Source organism: Pleurodeles waltl, chromosome 6 (genome assembly GCF_031143425.1).
Source record: "Pleurodeles waltl isolate 20211129_DDA chromosome 6, aPleWal1.hap1.20221129, whole genome shotgun sequence".
Lineage (NCBI taxonomy): Eukaryota > Metazoa > Chordata > Amphibia > Caudata > Salamandridae > Pleurodeles > Pleurodeles waltl.
The window spans coordinates 617,632,378-617,652,450 of record NC_090445.1 but is presented as its reverse complement, the minus strand read 5'-3'; the positions used below and the strand labels follow the sequence as shown (position 1 = coordinate 617,652,450).

The 20,073-nt window shown below is 42.2% G+C and overlaps 1 protein-coding gene across 5 annotated transcripts in view; it reads left to right on the top strand.

The window, feature by feature from the left end:
* The window catches only part of LOC138300066 (receptor-type tyrosine-protein phosphatase V-like), a 573,371-nt gene that overhangs the window by 460,522 nt on the left and 92,776 nt on the right, over positions 1-20,073 (top strand). For all 5 annotated transcript variants that reach the window (XM_069238934.1, XM_069238932.1, XM_069238933.1 and 2 more), the window contains 3 exons: positions 6,236-6,326; positions 10,195-10,271; positions 15,809-15,943. In XM_069238934.1, the coding sequence (XP_069095035.1) occupies positions 6,236-6,326; positions 10,195-10,271; positions 15,809-15,943 (303 nt within the window). The remainder of the gene's footprint in view (positions 1-6,235; positions 6,327-10,194; positions 10,272-15,808; positions 15,944-20,073) is intronic.

Here is a 20,073-nt window from a genome sequence, read left to right as displayed (position 1 = left end):
AGAGCTGTACAGGGTCAAAGACAAGCATAAAGTCAGGAGAAGTAGTTGGTTTGTTGAGAGGTAATGCATTGTGATGTAGTGTCCTCTTAAGAGATCAGTTTTCAACTCACCTAAATTCAAACAGCCCTTAGGCAGTCCTGAAGTACTTAAAGATGTTGCAACAGATCCTGGGTGCATGAATATAAATGGCCTACTGCCTTGGTATTTCTTTTTTACACTTTTTAGACCACAGTCTAATGGTGCCCTGGCTGCGGGTGAGGAGAGAACCACCAGAGATGGGGAGCATGATAAGTGGAGGTCCTGAGAGTGATATTTTTGTAAATGTTGTAGGTGGTTCTGAAGATAGTGCAGGCCGAAAAGGGGAGCCAGTGGAGTTCCATCAGGATGGGGATGAAGAGATCAATTTATACGTGTTAGAGAAAGCTGAGTACAGATGCACCAGGCAGTGGTGCACATGCCACTCAGTTACTGTGCAGATGGTCTCTGACTCGTGCTCACTCTTTTGGTGGCCTTCTTGGTGCATCTACAGGTTTGGGGTTCTGCACAGAAACATGAAACATCTGGTGAACCACCACTCCGAGCATCCATACATTCGGTAAATACGTTCATAAATTAATGGATTGCTCCAGACAGTGCAATTTTGCTTTGTACCAATTGCCCAAACTCATTTTGCACTTCTGCACCTGCACAGAACGTGGCACTGCTCTTTCATGTTGCCTTCCCTGCTCGCAAATTCATTTCGGTTTTGCCAAACCAAAACACATTCCAGGTCATTGTTTCATCTCACAAATAAATGAAACTATAATAGCATTAAAAAAATATGATTCAAACACATCACTGTTGATACCAGTCTTAAAACAATGTGTAAACATCCGTGCTTCCCCAAATCCAACCGGATCCTTGACAAACAAGTAATTAAACAAAAAAGAGAGAAAGAAAACAAGGATAAAAGGAGAAGGTTCAAGAGACCTTCTCCCCCATTGAAGAAAGAGACTCCAAAAACACACAGGAAGGAATGGAGGTCAGCGGACGGTTTCATAAAGTAAAAATAAATGGAGTGGAAGTGGGGGGTGAGGCGAGGGAAGTGTAGTGGTAACTCTTCCGGACAGTGAAAGATTCGAAAGGGTCATCAAAATAAATAAGCAATGGCAAAGCCAATAGGTTTCTCCTTTGTATTCTCTTTGTCATTCTATTTTACTAACAGGATTATAATTAGTAGATAAAGGTTATAATGCTTGTTTTAAATGAGATAAACAGTTAATAGTTGTTTATGTTATGATGTATGTCGAATCAATAACCCAGGGTTCTAAACTTGCAACTTGTACCTTATTTAATATTCCATTGTATTTTATTATAGTAATGTGTAGTTAGTAAAGTGCCACTGCACCCCTCTGTACCATTCAAATAATTACCGCAGTGCCTGCTAGATAACTGCACTTGTGACTGCCTGTTACTGAGAAAATAACCATTCAAAATAAAACATCGCCCAATTATAAAAAATAATTTTCTTTAAAAATGAATAAGTGGTGATTTAGGAAACGAACACACAAATCATTTTAACAACTGTTATTCATCAGAAATGCATTTCAGCATGAATTGACTTGGCTTCGGTTAATCTTTTTGCAAACAAACACTAATAAGTAACCAATTACCAAGAACCATGAGGTGTACTTTGGGTACACTCCATGCGACGGTAAAAGCAGAACAAAAAGCAGAGCAGTAGAGCAGGAAGTGACTAGTTAAAAAAAAGGCACGCCAATTCAAGCAATTTTGGAGCAAAATTTGAATGCACAAACAGGAAGTTCAAGTAAGTAAGCGGTGAAGTAGGGGCCCCTTCAGTCCCTTTAAAGTTTTTTTTTTTTTTTTTTTTTTTTTTTTTTTTTTTTTAAGTAACATAAGACTTCACAAGCACTGAACAAGCACTGTGCAAGTAAAAACCTAATAATGGTTTGGATGTATCGCACAATCCCCACACGTACGGGTAGCAGTTCATTTACCATTGAGTGTAAGAATTCCATAATCTAAAAATCGTCAAGATTGGTTAAACTGCACTCGCTTAGCGAATTGGCCTTTGGAGGTGGTTCAAGATAATATTAAGGTGGCACAAATGTAACACAATATATTTCATGGCGATAGATCAGCAGCAAAAGCAGTGCAATTGGGAGTGAGGGATATGGTTCGTAAACGAAAAGCTAAGTGAGGTAAGAAAGTACATTTTAAGTTCCATTGAAAGTGATTTATTGTAATTCAGCCAAACTCAGTGATAAACACATTTGGCACATGAGCATGTTAGCCAGAAGGGATACGGATATGAAAGATGAGATATGCTTAGTTGGTGCTGATGAAAATATTGATTTGAATAATATCATTAATTGAGCCTACTGAAAGTCATGACCTGGAAGTGCTGGTAGTGACATAGAGGAGGTGGTATTCAGCAAAGTAGACAAGTTTGGTTGTGTTAATAAATGCCCAAATCATTTGGGGGTACTTTGTTCCTTAGTGTATTGTTGTAGGTCCATTTTACTCTTACTTTACTGTCAGCACAGTTACCATTCTACATATTATATCTAAGGCGTTTAGTGTTCATTATTAAAGAAGTGTGATGTGTAGTGTTCTTCTGGCATGTCTTCTGTGTTGTTTCTGTCACTGTGTATGTCATGCAGAGTAGAACGTAGAATACTTTGTTAATATTGTCTAAGAATTATCTAAGGGATGGCTGGAGCAAATCAGCCTTAAAAAGAGATGCCATCAGGCTGTTGTCCAGAGCAGAAAAAAATATTTATTTATCTGCAATTCCTGAGGTTCTTTGAGACATTGCAACAGTAGTCACCCTACCTGGAAGATCCCACAACAACAGATCCCAGATGTTTCCCCAAGAGGGATAGTGGCTATACAAAGAATTCCACCAACAAAGTGTAGGGTGACCTCAATGAGTCATCTGGGTCACAAAGCACAACACGGTATGGGATGCACTTCAGGAGAAGTCCAACACATTGCTTAAGAGAACGTTCAATACTTACTGAAAATACATTTTTATTTATTTATTGTTTGTTATGAAAGTTGGGTAGAAGTGTAGCGTGCCACTCATCAGGCATGCACGCTGATGTGCCTGCACAATGTCACCAGATTTGTGAAAGAGTGCCAAGCGGTGGCCATTCCTAAGGTGTGGCTACTAAACCTACTGAACACATATTTTAGCACTTTAGAATGCTTCTAAAATGCAACATAAATCTGGCCTAGAAAGGTTGCCACATCTGAACTGAGATCCAAGAGCGCGGGCAACAAAATAACCTTCACTAACATCAGTCGGCAACGCAACGCTCCGTGTAAGGTCCAACCGTTGCTCACTCCCACTATCCGAGGCTCACCCTGCGGTGCCTTCCACCTTCTGCAAGAGCAGGCAATATAGCTGTTCTACCCGAACCAACAGAGGTTGACATCGCGGGAATCATCACTAGAGCACCACACATAAACATCATATCCACTTTTCCCCATTCCAAACTGTCTGGCATTATCCAATCGACTACAGCTAAAAGAACGGCCTGCGGACTGCACAGCCTCAACCAATAAGCAAGTCGGAATTGTGTATTAAGAGGAAGTGGAGCGCATACCGGTCACAGGCAGGCCGAATTGTGAGAAACGCAGTCTGTGCAGAGAGACAGGCTGCAGGAGCCTGGCAGGACTTGGGTACTCACAGAGGGTGGAAGGCAGACAGTGCTGTCCTCCCATTCACTCCCACGTCTTTTCTCTGCTCCACTGCGGCAAAATCACATGGTTCACGAACTGAAGGTGACAGCAAAGTGTAGGACACTGGCCAGGGACCGGAAGGAGTACTTGGTCCAGAGGCAACTCGACAGCAATGTTGGCATAGAAGACAACAGGAAGTGATGTGCAGACAGCGTGCTGGCCAATCAAAAGCACTTAAATCAGAGCGACGTTGGAGTAAGCCAATGGTAAGTTCAGGTAAGTAAGGGGCTGGTTATCAGCCCCTTTTAAGTTATATTTTTTGGGGGTTATTATTATTAACAATAGATTTTGCAAGCAGTGCGCAAGTGCGCATGCAGGCGAAACCTAAAAATGAAAAACGGCTCAAAAATTTACATCAAAACATTTTCAGGAAGATTTACGCTCACCCTTTGGGTTTCATCAACCAGGTAAATGCCATTCAAAGTAATAAAAAAAAATGCTGAAAATGATTCAAATAAAACAGGATGTCAGAACTGGTTTCTTCATGTTTGGTTTTCAACACTACCAACCATCGATTTCAACTGCATGGGGAAAATGTATTTCGTTGACTTGAGCATTTTGTACATTTCTAGCCTTCACAACTGGTCCTTGCTTTCATTTCCAATGAGGGAAAAATGTGAATGTACAAAGGATTTTGCATTGCTTTGGAAAATGAGTGAAACCAGTCGGACATTCAACTGTGGAAGCAGCTGCAGACTCGCACCTTTAAAATAGCAATTAGCTCAGGATGTAACAAATGTGTAATATATAAGGGCTAGAATTATTACAGAAAACCTTTGGGTTTTCCAGGTCTTAGTCTTATTAGAAAAGACACACCAAGAAGAAGCATCAGCAGTTTCTGCAGATAGTACCATTTTTTGTCGCATGGCTGCCTAAAGCCCTCACATTCTTGTATAATTGATTACTGACTTACAACCAAACATTGTAGTTGGAGATAAGCTGGCTCGTGAGAAGAAGCTCAGTAGCACATGTAGCCACTCGTTTGAGAATACTTTGGAACTAATATTACCTCATTGAAAGATATGACTACCATGAAATGAACTCAGACATGAATGATGCTGAGCTGCCATATGGGTACTCCCACAAGGAAGACCAGTGAAATAATAGGTTATAAACAAACATGAAGATGATGTGAAACTGCTTTCCTTCCTGTCTGGTGCACCTTTGTCTTTTGCTTTCGACCAGCCAATACCTTGGCACCTTTGGGTGAGTGAAATTCCCTTAAGAAGAAGACTGTCACCCTCATCGCTTATAAATGTCCTAATACTCAAACAGCCAAAACCTGTCCCAAGCCATTAAAAACCAATATCCTGTAGCTGTTTCCGGATGATGAAAACTGTCCATCTGTCATTTGGATAGGCCTGGGACAGAGAGGTTTTTAGCTAAGATGATGTTCAAACTATGTTGATGTCTCAAGTCATGCAGCTATTACCGGAAACTGCAAACCTACAATCCACTTGCAGTTGTCATTTTCTAATTTGTAATGAGTTGAGATGTCAGTGATACGTATGAAGCAAAATATGATTGACTCCTATGGATAATCAAGAGTCTGCATTTCACAGCGTCTGATCTATCAAAAGTACACAAATGGAAAGTCTGGGTGCAATGGTTCCCTTAAAAAGTTTACTCTGCACAATGCTGAAAAGGGCATTGGGGTTGTGTGCCAAATATAAGTGTTAGTGATGTTGGAAGTATGACCATTAGATATGATTTTGTGGTCAACGTTCACCACCAGGAATACTGCTTACACAGTAATTGAATTGCTCTGACTTCCATTTCATCAAGGCTTTAACATCTTACCAGTATCATCCAGATGACACCAGGGAAGATTTAGGAATATAATCAAACTACTGTAGCTGACTCTATCCCGTCAACTTGCTGAAATTCATTTTTCTTCTTTAGAAGGTCTGGAATGCTAGCTGAAGATCATAAGGACAATACTTTTTGACCTCCCACTTAGTCTGTGTAATTTCTTCATAACTCTACCCTCCCAATAGCAACATGTTTGGATGCTGCCAGTAAGTGCATATTCTGCTTCACAGCCCTACAAAAATGCATAAACACCTGAATAACTTTTCCGTTGACACACCTTTTGGAAATCATCCTATCAAGTTTACTGTGCATTAGACTGATTACTTAAATGATTCTGGTTGTACTACATTCAATGTACTGCAAGACTACCCTGTTTTCATTCCCCTTCCCATTACATAATATTCATCAAAACCCAGATCCCAAAGGTTTTCAGAGTGCAATGAAGGGTGTATCAGACAATTGAATTCCTCTGAAGGAGAGGCATAGGCATACCCTAATATGGTGTAAAAGTAGACAACAGCATGCGTGTACACTAGAAATAACATCACCCTCGGAGCTACCACATCTATTTCTTTTTAATTAATTTTCTAGTTTGTTCTTGATTTCATCTACTATTCCAAAATTTCTTAGCTTTTCATTTTGCTAATGTTAATAATATTGACAAATTGTTCTACAGGAATTGAAAGAAGTGGGAAAAGATCAGTCCAAGTTGGAAGCAGAACTTCCTGACAACATTGCTAAGAATCGCTATCCACACGTACTGCCTTGTAAGTTATCTTGTTATTTTGCCGTATGAGTCCTGCTGCATTCCTGCAGCCAATGAAACATTTACATGGGCACATCTAGGTAAAGTGCACAGGGTACGGGGTCACTGGAATTTAAAGGGCTCATCAGAGCTTGTTATTTGATTTCCTTGTACTGATTTTTTTTATCCACAAATGGCAAATATTGAGGGGGCCTGGAACCCTTGAAATAGCCACCTCAGCAGTCTAACTGCTCAACTATAAAGGTGTCAAATCCCCCAAAAAACATTTGCTTTGATAACAGTTGAAGTTCGGACTGTATTCAGGTCTTTGGGCCATTTTATTATGACACTGAAGTTACAGCTTAGTAAAAGTGACTGGGGGTCTAGTGAAGAGCTGTTGAGCAGGGCCATCTGAGGAGCTTGGGCAACATAAGCAACTTTTAAAACATGGAATTGCCAAAGCCCAAAGGCATCCTCTTGTAATGAAAATGATTAAGCCCAAAACAAATGCTACCCTTGACATGCTTTGTATAAGAGTGGCATGCTCCAAAGTAGGTTCCCTATCTATGCTTTCTTTTGCAAACACAGGTGTTTTTTGACTAGGGTTGAATGGAGCATGGTTATTCCTGTATGTGAAATAAAACGTTGATACCTATTTAATCTGCAATTTTAGGTATTCCTGTCTGTTGGCAAAAACATTAGAAAAGTCCACCACAGAGCATAAACCCTCTATGGATGCCAAATACCCCGCCAATTCCACTATACATGGGATGCCAAGTGGAATTACTTGACCAGACATCCAGTCCAGTCCAGGAAGGCAATAGGGTGTATGAACTATTCTGACTGCCCTGGGTGTAGAAGCCAATCTGATTAGTCACAAAGTGGTTGATCACTTTGACAGAAAAACACTTTAGTGTTTCCCCATCTGACTGGTCATGCTGTAAATAGGCATTGATTTAAGGCTAATCTGATTGGCTGCAGCGTGATCATTCAGAAAGTCTGATGCCGCATTTGCCTTCCTTGTCTGATGTTATGGTCCTGGAAGAATACGAGTACCACAGGATGACCCAGTGGAGGTGTGGAGGAGGTAGTTTCTGATAGGAAGACAGATTTCTAAAATAATTGGATTAGCCCGGCAGAAAACTGAAAGTGTTGGATTCCTTCTGTTTCAAATTATGCAAGTTAGTTCATCCAAACATATTGATGACGTATTTGGCCAGCAGGCAGACAAGAGGTTCTCTTCTATAACGTATCCAGTACCATATTCTCGTTGATCACTGTGTGTCACTGCTGTACTGTGCTTTCCCACTCATTTTAGTTTGTTGAGGTTTCTGTACATTAATAACACACTTCATGCATTTCAAAATATTTGGTGGGCTCCAGCCTTTTATTGCATTGCATTTCTTGCTTATTCAAACTAGTGGCTTGCAATCCCCTTTTCTACAGTTGCAAATCATTCCCCCTCTCTACAGTCCATCCAAATTACTTCTGAGTGGTGTCAACAGAGCTTTTAGATGACTGGTTAAAGGGGAATGTAGGCTCTTCTCAGAGCTATCGGTCTGCTCTAGCATAAGAGTATAATGGTATACCTTTCCTTCTTCCTTGCAACCAGTGAGTATACATTCTCAAGATTTTACATGCTTAGCTTGGACCTATCCTCCAGTCATTAGAAGTTAATTCTAAATGTATTTCCCTGGTTTGTCAACTATTGACATCTTACCCAATAGACCACTTCAGACAACTGGGGTGAGATTCTTTTCTGTCTTCTCACAAAGCTTCCCCACTTTTTTAGAACCCCACTATGAGGCATCAGGTCTGTAAATAAATCATGGGATTTCATAGAAAAGCAATATTTCACACAGCTGGGGAGTAGGTTTGTGAAGTTAGTATTCAATATCTGTCTCTGGAGTTTTTCCAGGGAGGGTGAAAATTGCCAGTGGGCATAGAAATGTAAGGAACATACATTTGTTTCAGGTAGTTTTGTATCAACAGAGAGGTAAGCTCATGAAGTAGTGAAAACAGGGCAGACGACCACCAGTGATTGGAGTTGAGATGTGTTGAGGACCTCAGATGGCTGTAGACACGGAGAGGATGTAGAGGTGTGTGCGCGCTCCATGGAACAACATAGAAGAACCAAAGAGGTGGAAAATGTAGAGTGCTGGAAAAAATTGAATGGGTGTCCAAATCTTGTAGCCAGGGAGCTAACACACACAATCACTATAAGCAAAGAGAATAGCTACAGTGATTGGATGTTAAGGAAACAATTCTTCAAGCTAATTGCGGACATGAGTATGAAGACCAAAACTGGGAGTTCTAGAAAGGCCCACATTGGATGGGGGGAAACTGCCTATTCCAGGCACCCGAAGAAAGCATTTTTAAAGAAAGTTAGAAAACATCTAGTGACTGGCAACGTGACCAGTAATGGAGATTGAGTGGAGCCACAATGACTAGGAAAAAGGCCTGTGATTGAGACAGGTGAGGGACCTGCTTGACCATCGACATCATGGGAGATGGGGAAAAAAATTTCAATTGTGAAAGGAGCAGTGATAGCTCAAGACAGATCAAGGTCTTCCAAGGCTATACGGGTGAGATCTCAGATGGCTGGACTCTAGCACAAGGCATCAGATGGATGGAACATGGGAAGACTTCTGATAGGGGGAGACAGAAAGTAGGCTTACCTTGGCTGGAGACAGTACAGAAATATTGACGACTGGTGATAATGAAAAGACCTCTAGTGTTGGAGGCGTGTAGTAGACATATCGTAGCCCTGGACAGGACATTCTGAAAACAAAAAGTGGTGGAAGGAATGTTTGCTAATAGACTAACCACTGCTCTGTGTAGCATACCAACCCATCATGTTTTGCCCTTCATGCCACCTCAGAGTAGACCCAGCAGTACGCAAATCCACCTTAACTCTGCTTCCTTGGGAACAGTCCAGAACAAGCTGCCAATTCAGGTTCTATGTGAACTGGAACACAAGCAACTGATTTTGGTCTATTTGGCCCTCTTCAGTCAGGTGTGTCTTGGTTCCCATGCTACAGTGAGCACAGGACCCACATCTATGAAGAACTTAGCCACGTAGGGCATTACATCAAACACAGATATGGCACGGTGTAGAGGTGGCATGGTTAGCAAAGAAATTACGAGTTGGAATGTAATCACGAGTACCTGCTAGTGGTTAAACTATTTACAAGCATTACTCCCACCACTTTCTGTGTATTTGACCGGACATTATTGTTCATATAACTTAAGGAAGATGCATCAGTGACATGCAGAACAGCTGGCAATTATGCAAGGCAAAGGAATGAAGTACCTGGTGACAGAGGCAACCTCCGATAGCCATAGAAATAGATGGCTGAAGACAGACTGTAAATCTCCAATAATTACAAGCAAGCTGAGGAGGTCCCATCGCGTTCTGTAATACTGGCGAAATAAACAGTCTCACCTGGTGCAGGACTGGCAGGAGTTTCCAAAAATTGCAAGCTGATTAAATACCTTTTGTTATTGGCGACAGGGGCTGGATAAAATGCTGCGAGTTCTTACAATGTTTGGAGAAAATATAAAATGGATAAACGCAAGGTTAAGTTGGGTTGACAGAAGGCACGGAGATGACTCCTGATTCCTAGATAATACCTGGATAGTGCTTTGTATGCCATGGATATTGCTTTCAAGATGGGGTTTTCCTTTGGCACCATGGTGTAGCATGATGAGCCCTCATCGAGACAACGTGTGCTCTTTTTCAGATTACATGATTGGCAAAAATTGTGACACATGATAAGAAAGTCAGATTGAAGAGGCCCTCTCCGGGCCTCTATGAGTGCATTATGTTGGCTAGTGAACTTATTTTACACATTTTTGCTTTAACCATATCTAACTTTTCATATTTGCAGATGATCATTCAAGAGTCAAATTAAGTCTCATTGGAGAAGAACCCACTTCCGATTACATCAATGCCAACTTCATTCCAGTAAGGCTCAAATATTTAGTCCAAAACTCTGAGTTCATTGTGTAGCTTTATGTAGCACCCTGTGCCGCCATAGGCAGCACGGGTGTGCCTGAAAAAATTGCCTGGCCATGAACGAACAGGAAGTGAATTATCCAACATCATAATGCATTAAGTAACTGTAAGCTAGGACCCATGACCTCAAACCTGGTTCGTTTGTCACCTCTCACCTTCTCTCACCTCTTCTCTGCCATCCTAACCAGCACCAGGCCTTCACAACGTTTTGTCCCTGCAGCATCTGTAAGTGTTTGCTCATCCCACTGCTGTTCTCCTCTTTCATTTGAGCATCGAAGCCTCTGTGCTGTATAAACCACGTCCTTCCAGAATATCTTTCTATCTTTCACCACTCCTATGCGTTGTCTTGATCTCTTCACGTGTCTTTCTCTCACTTCTTGTCTCATAATTGCTGATGTTTGAGTAAGGTATTTACCCCATTTGCGTGACTTCTTTTAGTTGAAGCTGAAACCAGAACAACCACTATAGAGGCATAAAACAAAGGAGCAAAGAGTGCAAACCTGACAACATTTTTAAGTTGAATTGAAGCATGGAATTCTGTGTAGTCTACAGACGTTCAAGAGTCTTGTAGCATGTTAGCAGAACGACTGTATGCCCATCCAATAGAAAAGTTGAACACACCCTGCTTGGACACAGCTGGAAGAAGCCGACTGATAACAATTCGTTTAAATGAGAAGCAGTGTTATAGAAATGTAAATTAGCACTTGTATAGCGCACTACTCACCCGTTAGGGTCTCAAGGTGCTGAACTCATACCGCTATGGAACCCCTCCTGGCTTTTTCCCTGTGAGGCGCCCACTCCTGAGCACCCCCCCGGGTGAAGCCAGGCATCCAAGCGCTGTTGGGGCCGTTGTGGAGATTAAGCAAGCTATTGCCCAGAGTTGCAGAGTGGGACCCCTGAATTAGATTAGGCACCGAGGCGAGAATTATCTGTTCAAGGGAAATTGAGCCCAAGACCTGCCGAAGCGGGACTTGAACCCTGGTCTTGAGCCAGATCTCTGCTTCAGGGTCTGCCGCTCTAACCATTGAGCCACACTTCTCCATAGAAGGCACAATGGCAAGGCCCTGTACATAGGGCATTTCTTAGCTGGCAGTATGTGGAATGCCACTAATTCAATCAAAATGCTACTCCGGTGTTCTAGGCAATAATGTTTCTGGGTTTTTTCGGGGGTGTTGTAGCTTTTCTTTAATCGAAAAGAGTATCCAAACAGGCCTAGGTAAATTACATTGGCACTGTTGAGATTGGGTAAGAACGGGGATGTGATTTTGTGGACGCCTGTTGTATGCACCAGGTAAGGAAAACAAGATCGGGTAATATAAATAAAAAACGATTTATCATTATATAAGAGGGCTAGGTACAAAAAGTGGCTCACTAAATCTCAAAGTTTGAATATGAATTAAATTATTCGGAATATTTTTTCCAAACTAAGGCCACAGTGACTTGATTCTGGAGGATAGATTTACAACAACTAACACCAAAAGCTCTATGTACGACTGACTGAACAAGAATAAGAAAAATCCAAGAAAAGCCCCATGGCTCTAGATTCGTGAAGCCTGCATAGAGGAACGCATTGGCTGATGATTTTGAATACAGCTAATAGGTATAGCGGAAGTGTTAGAAATTAGGTCTCAAGTTGGCAGTCAGTTTACACCCTGTCCAAGTAGGGACCCTCACTCTAGTCAAGGTAAGGGAGTCACACTCCTAAGATAACCCCTGCTCACCCCCTTTGTCGCGTGGCACAAGCAGTCAGGCTTATCTCAGAGGCAATGCGTTAAGTATTTGTACCCACACACAATAACACAGTGAAAACACTACAAATGGACAGCACACCAGTTAGGAAAAATATCCGATATTTATCTAAGTAAAACAATACCAAAAAACAAAAATCCAGCATACACAAGCAAAGATATGACTTTTTAAGATTAAATCCCAATAAAGCACTTAGAAACACAATAGCTCCAGCTGGTGCTATCACAGCATTATGACTAAGTCATTCCCAACAGTTTAATGCCACTCCCAAGGGAGTGCAGCGCAGGTCACGGAATCATACAAACCCCCAGCTACAGTACTTTAGAAATGTGGCAGAGTCAAAGACATAGCATGGAGTCGAGGATATGAGGCATCGCTGGAGCCGGTGCAGGGTCGGTTTGGTGCTGCTATGCAGCAGGTGAGGTGTTGGTTCCTTAATGGAGTCAGCGGAGGTGAGGCGGTGTCAGTGGCAAGCCATCAGTTCGTGACGATCCAGTTGGGTCGAGGAGTCCAGCAGGTCAAGACATGATGCGCCAACTTCACAGGGTCGCGGTCACACCAGGGGCTGCAGGCACCGCTGCGGAATCTGATGTCATGGACGTCTGTGACACAGCACTCAGGACTCACTTTGTCACAAGACTTCAGAGGTGCTGTGATGGCACTAGGCCAGTGGTGCCAGGCCTGCGGCATCGGTCCTGGTCGTTGCACTTCAGTGGGGACGATGGCTTTGGGTGCAGGCAGCAGCACAGAGTCCAAGTGCCTGGTTCTTTTTGTTTTTATGACATCTTTCACTTCCAAGGGCTGAGGATCTGCAGGGGGCACCACCTGGCGACTCAGGGTCCTCAGCATGAGAACCCAGAGGCTGGTAGGTGAAGTCTTTGCTGTCCCTGAGACTTTTTAACAGGAGACAAGTTCAGGCCAAGCCCTTGGAGAAACTTCACAAGTAAGATGCTCAGCAAAGTCCAGTCTTTGTCCTCTCCAAAGTGGAAGCAGCAACAGCAGTGTATCCCAGTAAAGCACACACAGCAAAGGGGCAGTACTTCTCCTCACAGCTCTTCAGCTCTTCTCCTTCGCAAAGTTTCCTCTTGATCCAGAAGTGTTCTATCAGTCAGGGGTTTGGGTCCGGTATTTATACTCATTTCTGTCTTTGAAGTAGGCAAACTTTAAAGGAAAGTCTTTGTAGTGCACAAGACCCTGTCTTTCCAGCCCTGGTCCCAGAAACACACTACAGGGTTGGAGACTGTATTGTGTAAGGACAGGCACAGCCCTATTCAGGTGCAAGTGTCAGCTACTCCCACCATTCTAGCCCAGGAAGACCCATCAGGATATGCAGGGCACACCTCAGCTCCATTTGTGTGAATGTCTAGAGTGAATTCACAACCAGCCCAACTGACCCAGAAGTGTATTCCACAGCCAGACAGAGGTACAGAATGGTTAAGCAAGAAAATGCCAATTTTCTACAAGTGGCATTTTCAAACACACACGTTAAAAAACACCTAGACTAAAAGATTTATTTTTAAATTGTGATTTCAGAGACCCCAGACTCCATACCTCCATCTGCTCCCAATGGGAAATTATACTTAAAAGGTATGTCAAGGCAATGTTAACCCAAGGTAGGGATAGGCCTTGCAATAGTGAAAACTGAATTTGGCAGTATTTCACTATCAGGACATGTAAAACACACCAGTCCATGTACTGTCTTTTAAAGACTCTGTACCCTGCCCATAGGGCTACCTTCGACCTAGCTTTAGGGGTGCCTTGCATGTACTAAAAGGGAAAGTTTGGGCCTGGCAAGTGGGCGCACTTGGCAGGTCAAATTAGCAGTTTAAAACTGCACACACAGACACTGTAGTGGCAGGTCTGAGATATGTTTTCAGGGCTGCTCATGTGAGTGGTGCAATCAGTGCTGCAGGCCCACTAGCAGCATTTGATTTACAGGCCCTGGGCACACAGGGTGCACAATACTAGGGACTTACTAGTGAATCAAATATGCCAATCATGGATAACCTATCATAATCACAATATACACAGGGAGCACGTGCACTTTAGCACTGATCAGCAGTGGTAAAGTGCCCAGAGTACCAATACCAGCAAAAACGAAATCCAGCACACAGTCAATATTACAGGCGGCAGAGGCAAAGAGATGTGGAAAACATGCCAAGGATGCCAGGTTTAACAGGGAGCTAGCCACTTATATGGTTTTTACCGACCAGTGTGTAGCAATCATCTGATACTAAAGTGAGAATTGACTCTGTCCCCCATCCAGGCCACAAACTGGACAGTAAATTGTCCAGAAAGTTGAATGCTTCTACATAGACTTGTAGTTTGCCTACTACTACTGTCTCCGACAGTTGTGCTAAATAGGGTGGACTATAGATGAGAAGCTAGTTTGCAGTGTTTAGGGAGGATAGCGATCATGCTATACCTTTTAAGTCTTTTGGGCAAAGAGGCATTAAGAGAGCCGTGTATATTGATAGCCAGTCAAGGAATAGACAACAAATTCAGAGAAGCATTAACCTGAAGGGAGTCTCTGTAATAGCCAGTGTATTTGTCATCTGCTCAGCACTGCTTCCACCGACATAAAATCTCTGGCCTAAGTGAGGGCCCAACTCTCAACTGAGTTTAGACGTTTAACTTTTTTGGGCCATCTAATTCATCTTAATTCAGTAATAATGATATCACCTAAATCATACTTTGATTAGCAAGCAACGTTTATTGTTCTCTTCAAGTTGTGCAGTGTTGGAAGTTGATTGCTGCACAGAGCATGTCAAGCACCTTGTCTACCTTTCACCCTCTCGATCAGTCTCCATGGAGAGCACTTCAACCTTAGAACTTCTTGTTAGTTGAAGGAAAGCCATGCATGAAAAGGCATTACCTTCTGAAAAGCAACATGAAATCCTCTCAAGAAGACATCCCTAGGCGTTCCTCCAGACTAGCAGAGGCTAAACTGGGAAAATTACAGGATGAATGAAACTGTAACCAATATTACATCCCCAAAGCAGCATTTGCCTTTGGTAATAACCGATCCCCTGGGGAACACTCTTAATGCAGAGATCAGACATTGTCTCTCGAGTTTTGTAACCATTTAGCAACTTTTTAGCAGTCAACACTATTAACATTTATATGAAGATCGCAACCACTTACCAGCTCTAGTTCTCCATGGTAGGTCATCCAGAACTCACAGCTGCACTTGCAAATGTTTTCCTTATTCTGAAACATGCCCATTAAAGTTGATGCTGTGGTTCCTACTTTGTTTATGTCCCACAGGGTTAAGGCATTATGAAGTTACCAATTGCATTATTCTCAAATGTTGTATTTTTTAATAATTTTTGTTTATGTTCTAAGCAGTGTTAAGAGCAATAGAGGCCATTTCTCGCCACCTGTGTTTTGGCTGTTTTATTTCTCTCTTTCACATCTAACCTTATTTCTACATCATATCATGCCCTGCAGGTTCTGCTCTCTCACTTTCATTTCTCAATATTTACTTTAGTCCTCTTATAAACTTTCAACATTTATAATTGTGTTAAGCCCCTTTCCTGAAAACATTTGTGATGTCAGCACTAAAGCTTTAGGCCACTTTCCTGCTGTTGCCTAAGGTTTCTTCATAAAATGCCATGGAAATCCTTATTTTTGTCCATACAGTTAATCTGCAGACCGCACTCTATAATGCTGTAGTAACAACCTCTGTCTTTATTCTTGACATTGTGAACAATTTACTTTATCACTGCCTTCTTTAGGGCTATGTCGGATATCAAGAGTACATATGCACTCAGGGGCCACTGAGGAAAACCATTGATGACTTCTGGCGACTAATATGGGAGTACAACGTGCGCAACATCGTAATGCTGACTGTATGCATGGAGAACGGCCGGGTGAGTCTGAGGTTTGATAAAATGACAATGCACGATGTTTGCTACAGTCTTATAATTAAAAAACATAGTGCAACTATCACAGACACTTCATTACATGCCAGATATACAGTCAAGATACTCACAGTGCAATTGCTATATTAGGTCATCATAGAGTGCAATAACTGGCAAGGATTTAAAACCTGTGGTAGTAAGAAAGGGGATGCTGATAGTAGTGCAAGTATAGAATCCTGGAAAACAAAGTTGTTAAACATAGAATAGTCATGCTACTGGGACTTGAACACAATCTGTCGGCCCAGATGAGGCAGAATGACACGAGGCCTGATTTAGAGTTTAGCAGATGGGGTTACACTGTAACAAATGTAACTGATATCCCGTCGCCGTATTACAATCCCCTTATATCCTATGGGAATCATAATATGGCAAACAGGGTAGCCGTCATGTTTGCGACAGAGTAACCCATCCGCCAAACTCTAAATCAGACCTAAGTTGGGATAGAGTTATTGAAATGCAACCAGACATGGTGTTATGTTGTATAGCTCGGACCACAGAGGAACAAAAGAACTCCAAAATATTATGAAGTGTTTGGAGGAAAAGTGCCTGGATAGTGAATGGGGAGTCAATGTGAGTAGGCCATCTGCGATAACAAACATCAGGGTCATGGAAGGAATGCTTGAAATAATCTAATCTTCTGGCAAGCACTCGGGCACGTTCCACACCATTGTTTTTCAGTGACTGTCACTCTAAACATAGACCTGACATATGCAAATCAGTTAATAGAAACAGCCCAAACTGATAATTGCTTTGAGTGCACTGGGGGTTCAAAATTATAAAGTAAACCCACAGTAGCCTAGACATGCAATAACTTAGCGATTACGGCACCCAAAAACACTTGTTATGACCTGCTACATACTACACAGTTACACATCTGCTGGGCTACTGGCATGCATACTAAAAAAGGAGACACCTAATTAGTTTGGTACTGCATCACACCTCACCCATACAGAATCTCCTAACCTACTGAAGTTGACATATATTCACCAATCAGTGGGATAATCTCTTTCACACTATTGGCAGCACATGTACACAACCTGACAAAGGCTCTGGTCTTCCATGGAAACCTTACAACCATTTAGAACATGATTCTGAGACCACTGAAAGAGCTAGAATACCATACCAAGGGCGGAGTCTGCACTATAGTTGCCAGCACAAATGCCAGTTTCATCACATTTTGTTTCTTATCTGAATGGAGTTGTGATCTATTGATGTAGACAAGTTACTTTTAGAAATTAAGATCTCGCCAGGTGACCCCTGGACTCTGATCTCTCTCAACTTCAATCTCTCTTATCATAAACAGGTTAAACACCTCCTTAGGATGTGATACTGTGTCACTATCTCAGACAAAGGGAAATATGCTGCTGATGAAAAGCATGATTTAGACCCAGCCTGCCCTACTAAACTCCACCCTGTTAGAGGGATTCCTCTTGTTGTGCTCTTTCTTAAATGTCAATGACATGGGAAATCCAGCACTGTTTGCAAAGTTACAGTCTCCTATGTTTGAATCTCTCAGGTTTATGGCCAGACTGGGATAGGGAAACACAGCTTTTTGGTATTTGAGTGTTTTTTGAGCACCCTAAATGTAGGCGGCTTTCCAAGCTGATGTTACTAAACCCATCCTCATATGATATGGTTGACCTATCCCACTCAGTTGAACATGTTGAACTGACCTGGAAATGTGTAAATAACTTCTCTGAATTCAACTTTGAACAGTCCTAAAATGCTGGAACACCTTCGCTGCAATTGGGAGGACTGGATTGGGGAACTTGTCGAGGGAGACTTGCGTGAGACTTGTATGGCCCGCATGAACTGGTGACCCTGGTGCATTTACGCTTAATAAAACAACACTATCTCCACCACACTTAAATGTTCCCTCTACTCCTCCACACAGCTAATCTTCTTCCTAACTCTAACTGTTGGAGGTGAGGGACCACCCCGCAGACTTCTTTCACACAGTACGGCAATGCTCCCCTATAGCTAGATACTGGTCTTCAATTGAGTGTACACTTTCGGCTATCCTGGACATTCCAGTGCAGCTGTCTCCCAAGTTGGCTCTGCCGGGAGTGATAGGGGACATGGGTGGCCTTCGAAGGGATAGAGACCTATTGGGCATTGCAACTTATGTTGGCCAAGAGAGAGATTGCCAGTGTGTGGAGGACCCCAGAGCCACCGTAGATGACTCAGTGGTAGGCTCGGATGGCCTGGTGTGTCAAGCGAGAACAGAGTATTTACAAAGCCCGAGGGTACCCTAAGAAATTTGTGAAAATCTGGAGGCAAATTGTGGGAATGTTATGGACTAGATGTTTGACCGTAAAATGCTTATTTTATGGATGTGTTAGTAAGGAGGGACCTGATATGAGAGAGGGAGATACCAAAGGCAGATATTGTGAGTTGTTCAAACACTATGGGGGTTATTACAACTTTGGAGGAGGTGTTAATCCGTCCCAAAAGTGACGGATATACCACCAGCCGTATTACGAGTCCATTATATCCTAACTCGTAATACGGCTGGTGGTATATCCGTCACTTTACCGTCACTTTTGGGACGGATTAACACCTCCTCCAAAGTTGTAATAACCCCCTATGTTACTTATAATTTCTCCACTCTGCAATGCCTGCTATGTACCTGCTTATGGAAAACCAATAAAAGTTGTTTATCCCAAAAAGACTTCTCACATATCAAGATCAATCCATTAGGCTCTTGATTCTTCGCTTCATCCCATCTTTATCAAATCTGCAGGTCTGCTGCTGTCTCTGCTCATTTTAATGCCTATGTGCAGTCCCTGAAGGCTCATCTATTGACATATATTTGTCAGTTCATTCCCCAGATTCCTAAAAAAAAAGGTATGCCAAATCATGTACAGTAGAACATTATTGGGAACTTTCTAGGTGGGATTCTGTTCTTGAGACCTCTAGTGATACAAGATTTTTAAAATAAACTTTTCTTCCTGTTTGGTTAAAGAGTTTTCCATGTGCTGCAGCCAATATTACCTTTCAGAACACTACAGCTGGGACATTCCTGAATACCAATTCCTTCGGTCAAGGATAGTGTACTGAAGCCCAGCATTCAGGGACACCCACAGTCTAGGCCTCCGTTCGCTGGCTTGGAAGGAAGTGAAAATGTTTTGTTTCAAATTCATAAGGAGATGTGGCCTAATGGCCAGAGCTGCTAACCTTAGAACAGGGAGACCAGGCTGGAGTCCTGGAGTCGACTCAACATCTTGTGATTCTGGGCAAATCGCTTAAAGTCTCTGTGCCTAAAAAATAAAATCTGAGCTTGTTTAATGTAACCTGTTGCTCATGGTAAGTGCTGCAATGTTTATCCAAGTCTGTAAACTATCACAAAAACTGGCAAACAGAAAATAAATTCTGATTAATTCAATATTGTATGCAATCCAGAATTAAGCAATATTCTGCTGCTAATACTCCAGTGTCCAAATGAAAAAAAAAAATTATCACTCACCCTTCCATCTCACTTTTATTCCAGTTTCTCTGTTCTGGACTGACTCCGGATTAAACTCTGTTAATGCTGACCTTAAACCTTAACTCCAAAAATGTTAATGCCTTCCTAAAGTGGACCTTTTTGAATGCTTGAGATCCAGTCTGCAATCTACTAGTAAGCAGTACAGTCAATCAATTATCAGGATTTATAAAGCACTGCAAATCACCTGTGAGGATCTCACACTGCTGGATTTGCTAGCAGCTTCGTGGTGCTCTATTTGTTCGAACAGCCATGTCTTTAGTCCTTTTCTGGATTCCCACAGTGATGCGGCATTCCCAAGATGTAGGGGAAGGTCATTCCAGGCTCTGACCACCAGATGAGAGAAGGAGCAACCTCCACTGTTGGATCAGTGGATCATCGGAAAGCTTATTTCCATGTCATGAGCTCTGTAAGAGTTAGCCACTCAGGTGATGTCACGACGTTGAAAAGACCATTTGCTGTACTTAAATAATAATGTTAGAATTTTTTTTCATAAAGAGGGACAGGAACAAAAACCAGCATTTTCAACACAATAGGTGTTGCGTTTGCTTGAGTTAGAGCTATTGACATTGTAAATTCATAGCTGGACTTTTCT